The sequence below is a fragment of the Azolla caroliniana genome, unplaced genomic scaffold (assembly GCF_043228905.1).
Source record: "Azolla caroliniana isolate FFs.n. ecotype wild unplaced genomic scaffold, voAzoCaro1.0.p SCAF_1, whole genome shotgun sequence".
In the NCBI taxonomy this organism is placed as follows: Eukaryota; Viridiplantae; Streptophyta; class Polypodiopsida; order Salviniales; family Salviniaceae; genus Azolla; species Azolla caroliniana.
This window is the reverse complement of record NW_028230436.1, coordinates 36,265,898-36,277,497: the sequence shown is the minus strand read 5'-3', so window position 1 is coordinate 36,277,497 and position 11,600 is coordinate 36,265,898. Positions and strand designations below refer to the sequence as shown.

Genomic DNA, 11,600 nt, shown 5'->3' with positions numbered 1-11,600 from the left:
ACTTCTCTAACCAAGGTAGTAAGTATTGGGAGTTGAAGTGCAAAGCATTCATGTGGAATATCAAGGGAATGTGTCGGCAGCAATTCATGAAATCAGTTCTGCATTCTATGTCAACAATGATGCCATGATACACCCTCTTCATATCTGGTGTTGCCTCCACATCCAGGAAGTAGTAGGCTTCCTTACATTGCTAGAGCCAAGCTTCTCAATCTACTGTGAGTAGCTGAAGATCAAATGCATCCATTGCCCATTCATGCTAGAATGCTCTACATGTGATAGATACGAGTTAATTGGTGCAGAAGATCTTCGAAGTTTGAGTGGTATTGCTCTATTATTCATCTGCCTCTAACAATTCCGCATCTTCCTTAATTCTCACTATGCTTCCTATTACTAATGAAGATGGTAAACGGTGGTCCTAGTGGCAAGTTGTTTTGTTCTCCCAATACATGCTATATAATGTTGTTTTTGCTCCTCATGGATAAGTTTTTCTCCTTTTGTTCCCTTTAAACCACCTCCCCTCATTAAGCTTTTCTCCTCACTCTTACTTTGTTCCACTAAGCTTGCCCTCGATAAAGTTGTGGTATTGTATATTGTCTATAGTCCTCTTGTGACCTGAATTCCAACTATTTTAAGTAGGAATGCTCAAATATATTTAAGGGTCAAAGACCACCTAAAAACTCCATGTTAAATCTTGTTTTGTGTGTGTGTGAATGATCCCCCCTACTTGGCCATAATGCCTACATCGTTGGTATGAATTCACATGCAAAAGAAGAGTTTATGTGACCATAATTATATCACATTTATAAGTTGCCTCATTAAAACTTGATGCAATCGGAGACTAAGAAGAATAGTAAAAATTGAGTTTGACAATGATGTTGTTGCCATTTATGAGCATACGATGATCCCAATTGAGATTGAGAGGGACCAACTATGGAGATTGGGTCATGAAATCTTTAAGAATGATGTTGTTGCCATTTTTGGATGTTTGACGATCCCAATTGAGATTGAGAGGGACCAATATGAACGATTGTGGCTATAATTGATATCGAGAGTGTGATTATTGATGCATATACAATATTATATTCGTGAATGAGATTTCAATTTTCATTATTCATGTATGTCAAACATTATCATTATCATTACGATTGAGATTGAGTTAGTGATAGAGATTATCATATTATTGATAGCTTCAACATTTATTGGTGTATGTGTTTGTTTCACGTGCGTTTAAACAAATATTTTGGTCAAATAAGGAAAAAGTGTTGATCATCGTATTAGAAAGTATCGAACATAATAGGATATCTAAAGTATAAGTGTAAACATTATTTTCTTATGTCATTAAGAAGCAAGCATTTGGCTTTGAGAGAGAGAGAGAGAGAGAGAGAGAGAGAATACCACTAGGGTAAGCCAATTACGATAAAAAATAATTGAAAAAAAAGAGAGAAAAAAATCAAACGACAACTAACCATCCTCGGAAAAGAGAGACATACATAAACGTAAGAGGCCACAAGCATGTTACATGTTGAGCTAATTGAGAACATCATTTTGCACAAGATCTTTCTTTTGAATATTATCATAAGAGCCTAAATAGACCATCAAATTTTGATGATTGAAATGCCAAGCTTCTAATAATTGCATATATACGTTTGAAAAGCAAAAAGTAGAAACCAAACAGAAATCTAAGATAAACACTAGGAGGGGAGAGAGAGAGAGAGAGAGATCTATGAATCGTGGCTAGTTGTGAATAATCTAAACCACTTCTTGTCACTCCACATTTACCGAGTCAAGAGCCTCCACTATTCCTATTCACTTGCCACCAACTAAAGCGTGTTCACTTGGAATAATCATAATCCTCATTGAAATTTGTCAAACATAGAAAACATAGCAAATAATCTTAGATGTGCACGAGCCTCCACTATTCCTATTCACTTGCCACCAACTAAAGCGTGTTCACTTGGAATAATCATAATCCTCATTGAAATTTGTCAAACATAGAAAGCATAGCAAATAATCTTAGATGTGCACTCTAATGTACACAAGAGTCGTAATTCAACTCAATATCATACTAGTTGGTTCTTGTCTAATTTTTATAAAAGCATGGACCAACATAAATAGTATTGCGAAGAATCTAATCGAAAAAAACCTCGTTTACATGGTTTGTTAACTTTTTGTATATTTTCTTTTCCCCGAACACTACTGAAAGCCTATCTATGACTAACCTCATTTGTAGGTAGAAATGTCATCGGTATGATTATAGGGAATAAAGGGCATAATGATTGGTGCGGCAGCGAAACATTCAGTGTGCAATATTTTCTACTGAAGCAAACAAAAAAACTATGATAATAAGCAAAAAGTTAGTAATTTGCGAGGGTATTTGTCTAAAGTCAATTGAAAAACTAGTTATATGTTGTATGTATCGATGCATTCTTAAATGCATCCTTCAATTATTTAGAGCACTAAATGTGTTAGTTTGGAAAAAGAAAAGGACAATACACCATGACATACAATGATATGTACATATACACAAAATAGTTAGCAAGTCACCACCAACATGATTGTGCCATATTTCTACTTGTTACATATTGATCGATTAAGGATTTCATTTTTCTTAGTTTTCTTACCAAAACAATACCAATGATGATCCTATGCTTTTCTCTAATTAACTAGGCTCTAGTCACTATTCAAACACTTATGAGGAGTTTATCTATTTGGTAATGGGAGATTTAATTATCAAATATTTAATAAAATAGTTTTTAAATTTAATGTGCTAAAAACTAGGAAATTCTAAGCATAATCTAAACTACTTAGAAAAAAGTAAAAGCAATTCGTGAATCGTACATAAATACAAATAAAATAATGCAGTGACATGACAACAATTGAGTTAGTGCATATGGTGTCAAAACACATGTTGTGTGTGTGTGGGACATAGTACAAATGAGTGACACAACTCAAATAACCTCATCTCAATGTAAACCACAAATTAGAGACACATGGATGGGATCAAGCGTGAACACACACAAAGAGACCAAGGGGATTAGTGCTTCCACTTTCTAACCGCTACAAACAACCCTAAATGTGCAAGTTTGGAATTATGTCCCCCCTACACTAGTCGTACAAAGGAGATGGCAATGATTCTATAAATTGTGGGACAAAATCCAACCAAGCTAAACACATGAACAATTGCAAGAGCAATGTGGGAGAAGAAGATCACCAAGGTTATATTGCACACACAAACAACTAAGAAAATCATAAATATGAGAGTGTGATGTTTTCTTGGTTGGTAAGTTATTTGACTCTATGCCCTGATACTTTGCAAGAGCAATTTGGGAGAAGAAGATCACCAAGGTTATTTGCACACACAAACAACTAGGAAAATCATAAATATGAGAGTGTGATGTTTTCTTGGTTGTTAAGCTATTTGACTCTATGCCATGATACTTTGTAAACGAGTTCCCTACGTCATGACACACTCCAAGGGCACCCTAAGGATATATAGGAAACACGATGTATATTATATACCCTAGAATGTCATCGAAAAGACATCACAACTATAGTTGGTAAACATGCGTAGATGAACATGCACACATAGAGCAAAGGTAATAAATACCATGATGACATTGAGGAAAAAAATGTTGGATTGTTCTGTTGACTTTTACTGTCAATGGCATAAATGGATTATGATGATTATGAATGGAGTTGCATTATGTGCAAACCATATCAAGCATTTTTTGTTCTAATATATTTGAGAAGTTTGATTGTGTTTGGGAAATTTTGACAATCCATATAATAACAATCATGTCGCATTTGGACATCATGGTGCACCATTGGCTTATATTTTGTTTTTTGCAGAGTATTATTTTCATGATGGATGAAAAGACACTTGGTGGACTTAGCTGTATTGATTACATTTAGAACATTAGATATGTATGCTTGGACTTGACTAGTTTGAATTTATGATGTTGTCATCAATGTATATTGAGGAAGGGGTTCGCTCAAGAAGTATGGCATGTTTAACCCAATCAATCTCAAAATTCTTTTTAAAATATAGCGCAATATCCTCCATATTCCACTCTTGTTTTCCAATAATTGATTGAATGTCTAAGGATTGACAAAGGAGACATACATGTTGTCTTTCTATCTTAATAACCTTCCTTAAGAAGTTAATGGAACCCATGTGCATGATGGAAGAGTATATCGTAGCATTTCTAACCATCGTTTTCCAACGAAAATATAAAGGGAACATTAACATTACATATGCAAATTAAGAGAATGCATACAAAATCAGCTCAAACATGTGTGACATGTTTATAAGTGACAATATATAGAACATAGAGTTTATTAAGAAAAAGGGAGTGGCAATAGCCAACTTCATCTATTGATATGCATTAGGGGCGCACATGTAATAGAGATTAAGTGCATCTCTTTCTCACAGATTTCCCGGCTGAAGGTTTGGGAAACACTTTTGGCTATTTGGACAAATTTTGTGCGCCCTATCCAACAATGCCTAATTTTCTCCAATGGACAAGATTTTGGGCACTTTGGACCATTTGTATGGCCTGCAATAATAAGGTCTTTGATCAAAACCAACTGCATGAAGTTAGCTTCTTTAAACAATCCCTCATGCAATCTCTGTTTGATTGTTTGCAACTTAGAGACATCACACTGCAAATTTACACTCTTTACTTTTGAGTGCTTCTAAGCTCTTTAGTGTCTAATCGACACTTGTATATTTCTCTTTATTCTTTGTGGGTTTTTACCTGACTTTGAGGTTTCCCACTAGTAATAAAAGTGTTACTAAAAAAAGCACATGTAATAGAGATGTGAATTTGTTTGACTTTCCAAATCAATTGGCTTAAAAGAATGGTAATGAATATCTATGGTAAAGAACTCTCATAATTTATAAAGTCTTAGAAATGTAAATAATAGTAAAGGAAACATGTTTGGTAAGGAAGCTTGTGTTTGAATGCCATCCAAGAATTCCCAAAATTAAAAGTCATATATAAGGTAACTTATAAAAGGTCTAAACTGTATTGTGGATTGGTGTAACAAAATGTGTGCCAATAATGTTGTAAATAATAACAATTGGATCGTTACATTTTATTTGTGTTAGATGGTTGTCATCACATGTGGATACTTGTGATTCTACTAAGGCCACACACATCGTTTCGGATAACTAGCCTCCCATAGTCATTTGCATCTAGGATATCTCAAAATTATATCAAATTGCACACAATGCTAATAATGGTACAAAAAACTAATAGGAAGTAGGACCTCTAGATTTTTAGTATATAGATTCAATTGTTTCTAATCAAAATTATTTTTTAATATTTTCATAAAAATTGGAGATGGCCATGTTTGATCCTAAATTTTCACAAGACCTTTGTCTAAACTATGTCAAGCACGCACTAGATGTGTCAGGAAATATCTACACATAAGGATGCATTTTATTAGTTGAAAAGAAAAAATCCCTCTCTTGTCCAACCAAACAAATTAGGATGACATATGAATCACTTTGGCAAACAAGGATGAGCACAACTTCTAAACTTTGAATTATCTCAATAAATGCGCATACAATCATAAAAGTAACTTTTCTAAATATTAATGGACGTATACTTTCTTTTGGGAAAAAAAAAGTATGTTTAAAGGTCAGCTTATAAATTTTAATAAACTATGGAGAGATGGGCATTCAAGGGGTAATTTAATATGTTGATACATGGTATAACCTCTCCATCAGTGAATTCGCAAGATCCCTTGAACATATATCATGTACTTTCAAGTAATGGAGCTTACAAGTCATACATATTGTGAGTGAGAACTTTCATACAGGTGCACAAGATGATAAATGGATCATTAAAACGGTCAATCATACATTGTTGAATGTTAGAAGTTGGTATACAATACCACAATATTGTCAAATCGAGGTTACAAGCTTTTGAGTTATCAATAAAAGAGGTTGCAACCTTGTGCTCAAGCCAATGATCGTGAAGCATCAAAATCGACAAATGATTGATAGTGTGTGGTTTCAAATGTTTGAGGTTGGTATATGATATCATTGTATTGAAGTAGCAACCTTGTAAATTAGTGACGATGATCAAAGTCAAAGAATAATTCTCGTCCCGCTATTGTTGTGGATGAAGGTATTGCATTGTGTTCATCAATCCCAACCTTGGTAAGATAGAAGGGGTTGCTCTACCTAATGTGAGGAGGTGTAAATAAATATAGGAAGATTGTGCATTAGAACCAAAAGAGACTCCATTGTACAAAATATAAAATTGGTGTGTGTGTGAAACTTTTGAGAGAGGGAGAGCTGAGAGGATTCACATGTTGATCTCATTCCACCTTGTCTCTTAGGTTAAGTTTAATACTAGAAACCTACAAATTCCATCAATGTTTGAGCATTTCGAAGTGGAAAAAGCCCTTTTTGTGGATTTGACACAGGTAAAAAGTATCACACTATATCTCTGCTTCCCTCTTTAAAGTCATTGAAGAAAGTCCACCCTTTGACACACTTTCATGCCAATACTACAAGTCTTGACGACTCCCAAATGCAAGAAAATCGTTATTGCATCATCCACTTGCACTTTGACATAGTACTCCATATTTCTTTACCTTTTTATCCACACACACACACACACTCTCTCTCTCTCTATGCAAACAACTGATTAAAACGAACGATTGTACATTCTCTAATTTCTACCCATAAGATTCTAGGCACATAAATCATATAGAAACGTGTATAGGGAAAAGGCGAAGAAAACACTGCTTCTTCTATTGTTGACTACGAGTCAAGATCTTTTACAAATAGAATTATTGGAGAAAATGATACTATTCTCTCGTTGGTCCATCGTAAGGACATGAAAGAGGCAAAAATGGACTCCTTGAAAACGAGAGAATGGTTTTTAACTGGGGGGAGGGCGCGACAAGGAACCAAAGGTAGGCAATGATATGAGACAAAGCGATAATGTAGAAGTGTGATCATAGAGAGAATTATAGACAATGATATGCCCCAGACTCCATTCTCACAAGAGAGAGAGAGAGAGAGAGAGAGAGAGAGAGAGAGAGAGAGAGTATGGATTCTTCACGGTTGTGGGCGTTTCGAGCCAATAGATTAGTTGGCATGACGAAAAGAGGCCAAAAAGTTGATAGCAAGATCCCTTAGCTACGCAATCGCATGGGGTATAAATGCTACTACTACTAATACTACACAGACACACACACCCAAAGTAGTTTTTATTTCCACACATGTAACCTTTATAGCCATTAGTAACTATAAGTAAGACATTGGGCTATATATATACACGCACCATCCCCCCCACAAGAAACTACTACTAAGGTTGTGTAGCATTATTGTGTTCTTTGTGTGTTGGTTCCTCAAACATTTCATAGTGATATTAGCTTTTGGCTTGAGGAATGGGGCTTCTGACAATTGGCCATGGCTTTAGGATGCTAAGGCTACTTGTATCCATGGCACCACTCTTGTTCATGGCCGCCCTGCTATGGGCTCATGGTTCTTCTAAGAGCTATTATAATGGAGTTTGGGCACAAGCCAGTGGTAGTGGAGGGTTCTACGGTACAACGTGCCCCAACGTCGAAGCGATCGCTCGTTCCAGTCTACAGTCTCAATTCCAAAGAGATTCCACCGCCCCCGCCGCCATGCTTCGCCTCCTCTTCCATGATTGCCAAGTCAATGTATCAATCTCTGTCTCTGTCTCTCTACAATATGTATTAATCTGCACTTACCATCGATTTTGCCTTCTTTCATGAATCCTGTGTTTGAAATTCTGGCCCTTTAGTTTTTGCATCAATTCTATGTTTGCTCCTCGCCCATTAAATTCTCACTTAATTACATTTCTAACCCTCCTCCCCACCTGCAATGCATTAATCCCTTTGGTCTTGCTTCATCCCAACATTTGTGCCCTCCCTTAATCTTCATTAATTCCATACTCTGTTATTGATCTTTTGTTTTTCTGAATAGTAACTGTACAAATTTCAAATATGTTCCCTAAGTCTTCCTTACTTCCATTTCTGCCTTCCGGCTTAAGAGACATTACGCACCATGATCTTTTCAATTTCTACCCAATAAAATTCATCCTCATTAATCCATCAATAATCCTTTCTACCCTTAATTTAGTGAAATTTTATCGGCAGATTGGAATACGTGAATTCAGATATCTTCATTGAATTTTTTTTTCAAGCTAATTCTTGTCAATTATATAGGTTTTAAATCGACATCTATTTACCTGCATGTTAGCAAGGTGCTCATGTGTACATTTTCCAAGATTTTATATTCTGTTCCAAAGTTTTGCCTTGTGTTGGAATGTTTTGCCTTATGTTTGAAATTTTTCGAAAGCTGCCAAAATGGCCGAGACAAGACTTATATCGGTGCATAACGTGTTCCGTTTCCTCGGACAACCATGACTAACTAAGCTGATCATTTCCGCAGTTTGCTAGGGTCATAAAAAACATTGTTGGGAATGTTGCATAACTAATCGCAACATGCAATGCATTGCATTGCAACGTATTTGCATGTAAACTTCTTTTGCACCGTCTAGCGAGTGTCTTTACATTGGTTCCTAATGATAGATACCCTTCTATGATGGATGGACAGGGTTGCGATGCTTCCATCCTGTTGGACATTGGGTCAGACGGGACGTCCGAGCTCCAGTCGGGATCGAACCTCGGGATACGACGCCTTGACATAATCGACACGGTGAAACAAGAGCTGGAATCTGTGTGCCCGCAGACCGTGTCATGCGCGGACATCATTGTGCTTGCTGCCAAGGAGGCGGTCCGCTTCAATGGGGGACCCGACATCAATGTCCCACTCGGCCGTGTGGATGGCTTCGACACTAGCCAATCGGACGCCGACAACTCGCTCCCCGCCCCGACCGTGAGCGTGTCCGACTTTGCCAATGAGTTCGGGGCTATGGGGATGACTCTTGAAGAGAGTGTGGCCATCCTAGGTAACAAACTTACCTAAGTCATATTTTCAACACACATTTACACACCCTTGCTCTTTACCACTCCGGGCTTACCGGACAGGGCTAATTTGCAATGTTTCCCAAAATAGTAAAAACACAAACAACAACAGAAACGAAAATATTTTCTTTTAAAAACAACGGCTTGGTGAATTATTATTTTTGTGTGTTTTGAGAGTCCACCGAACTCTTATGTACGGATAGCTCCATGCATTTAATGAGTTTTGGAAGAATGGAAAAGCAAAGAAAGATGAAGGAAAGGGACATTGGATCTTTTAGAAGTTGTAAGCTAAAAGTGTGGCTCTACATAGGCACACACACAATTGCTTCATTTCCTACGTACGCTCTCGCGTGTTTTGTCAATCTAGTACGTATGTTTTGCTTGGTCGAAGTTCTCAATGGTGTCCTCGTGATCGCAAGGTTTAGAATGAATCGTCAAAAAATTAAGCCTCCTGTTATCTCTGTTACACCATATGCCCGCCGTCCAATTAGAAATAGTAAGTAGCAATAATCCAAGTTCTCGGATTTACTAGCTAGGGCGTGCCTAGCATTTCTTAACCATAGATGATTAGAACAAATACCCAATGTTATTGGATGTGGGGTTGGACATTCAATGAAAAAGGTTCTACGTTTGTGAAGTCGCAGTTTGGAAGATCCATTCACATAAGTTAGAGGGAGAGCAATTTGCATTGTCTCAATCTGCAAAGGTTCTGCCTTGATGGCAAACCCTTTCGGTGGAAAATATGTTGATAATTGGTTGATCATGTACAGATAGGAGCAACTATAAATAATAAGAAGACAAAAAAGAACATACACAAGAGAATGTGTCTGTTAGATGTACTAGTGACTAGTTGGGGGACCCGAATGTAGTAGGTGGAAGTGTTTGGGCGCAAGCATCCTTGCTTGTTTCCACCTTTAACCAAGGCTCAAAATTATCCCACTATTGGACCCAATCTCCCTTTTCAGACCCACATTTTGACAACCTAGAAAAAAAAACACTTTTTGTTTTCAAGATATATTCTTTCTCAAGAGTTCTACTCATTTTCTCACTGTAGATTTATACTATGAGCCACACGTTTTTATGCGTTCTTCACCTTTTTTTGTTAAAATTCATTGAGATAATTGCACCAATTTGTCTTAGTGGCTTATTCTCTCTTTATAGGTCAAGACTCAAGACTTTTAGCTTTTAGACATAACTTGCATGGTTGGGCACTCTAAATATCTAGTTCTCATGTGCATGTGAATAAAATTATCTTTCCTCTTAGTAAAAGGGAAGTAGATGACATGCCACATTCCCATTTGAACCCATTGAAGTTTTTTGTTGGCATGAGGACTTTGAAGTCATTAATGTTGTGCAAATCATGTATTCTTAATAGGCATATAAAGTGTATTAATTAATGTAGATATTGAGTAAAGTGCTATCAATGCAAATAGTTATTAATGGATGACTTTTCTTGTGCAATCTAATCATTGACAGGAGCACACACGTTAGGCGTGTCTCATTGTAGTAATTTTGTGAACCGATTATACCCATTTCCCGACCCCAATTTGGATGGGTTGTTCGCAAACAACTTGCGTGCTCAATGCCCACCCGCATTTCCAGTCAATGGTGTGGCACCATTGGACACGACGAGCTTGGTGTTTGACAATGCTTATTATCGTGATGTCACGAGTGGACGTGGCCTCCTCACTATTGACTCTGAGCTTGGGCTTGACCCAAACACGGCGCCGATAGTTCAAAACTTTGCAACAAGCCCAGCTGCTTTTTTCAATGCTTTCTCTTCTGCCTTTATCAAGCTATCTTCCTTCCAAATTCTAACTGGCACCGATGGCGAAGTTCGATTGAATTGCCATACCACCAATAACTAGTTTATTTGTTTCGCTTCATATTTTCACAATGCTTTATTGTATTGCATCCCCTTTGTATTTATTATACACATCTATAAAACGTATGTATAAACATTTACTATTTGGGTAAATCAATGTGTGCCTAAACTTAATGAACCCATTCGACTACCAAATTACAAATGTTGTTGGTCCCATATAGAAAAGTTGATGGTATGTTGTTAAGGTACCGTGCAACCTTGTCCTGTGTAAACCATGTTGAAATTAATACACAACGAAACATATTCAATATTTTTAGGCTTTATTACGGGGTTTATTACAAGAAGCCGCACATTATCGAATGTTTCATTCGTTATTGGTCCCCCCATACTACATTTTTAGCCAATTAATATATTCAATAGTTACACCTGCCACTTGAAAGGTGATGCACATTACTGTGGATAATACAATGGTTTTCAATCTTTCGTTACTATGTTTTTTGGCCTCTCATTTTGCCCTATTCCTGAAATTACACACACACAAAAGTTGTTGTTGAATGATCTACTATATCATATGGCTAGTTGTTACGGGAAAAATACAAGTTGCCAAGTTCCAAAAGATGATGTTTATCAAGAATTGAATTTGATTGATAGAGACTAGGAAGTAGACCAATGTCATTAATAATGAAATGAGAGTTGTATAGATGTTGAATTCAATGCACAAGGTTTAAAGATGGACGTTCTCATCTACTCTCAATCAAATTTGTATATGTACTACCTATTTTTATGCATTCATGAT

The 11,600-nt window shown here is 36.7% G+C and overlaps 1 protein-coding gene across 1 annotated transcript; it reads left to right on the top strand.

Annotated features, from left to right (window-relative positions):
* The first annotated feature begins 7,356 nt into the window (after positions 1 to 7,356).
* Positions 7,357 to 10,982, top strand: LOC147870230 (peroxidase 29-like). The gene is made up of 3 exons (XM_087338111.1): positions 7,357 to 7,689; positions 8,609 to 8,963; positions 10,456 to 10,982. The coding sequence occupies exons 1-3, from the start codon at positions 7,411 to 7,413 to the stop codon at positions 10,845 to 10,847; spliced, it is 1,026 nt and encodes a 341-aa protein (XP_087194237.1). The 5' UTR covers positions 7,357 to 7,410; the 3' UTR covers positions 10,848 to 10,982.
* Positions 10,983 to 11,600: the final 618 nt, after the last annotated feature.

Coding starts and splice junctions, on each gene's coding strand:
- LOC147870230 (XM_087338111.1), top strand. CDS start 7,411: ATGGGGCTTCTGACAATTGGCCATGGCTTTAGGATGCTAAGGCTACTT. Junction 7,690..8,608: donor TCCATGATTGCCAAGTCAAT/GTATCAATCTCT, acceptor ATGGATGGACAG/GGTTGCGATGCTTCCATCCT. Junction 8,964..10,455: donor AGAGAGTGTGGCCATCCTAG/GTAACAAACTTA, acceptor AATCATTGACAG/GAGCACACACGTTAGGCGTG.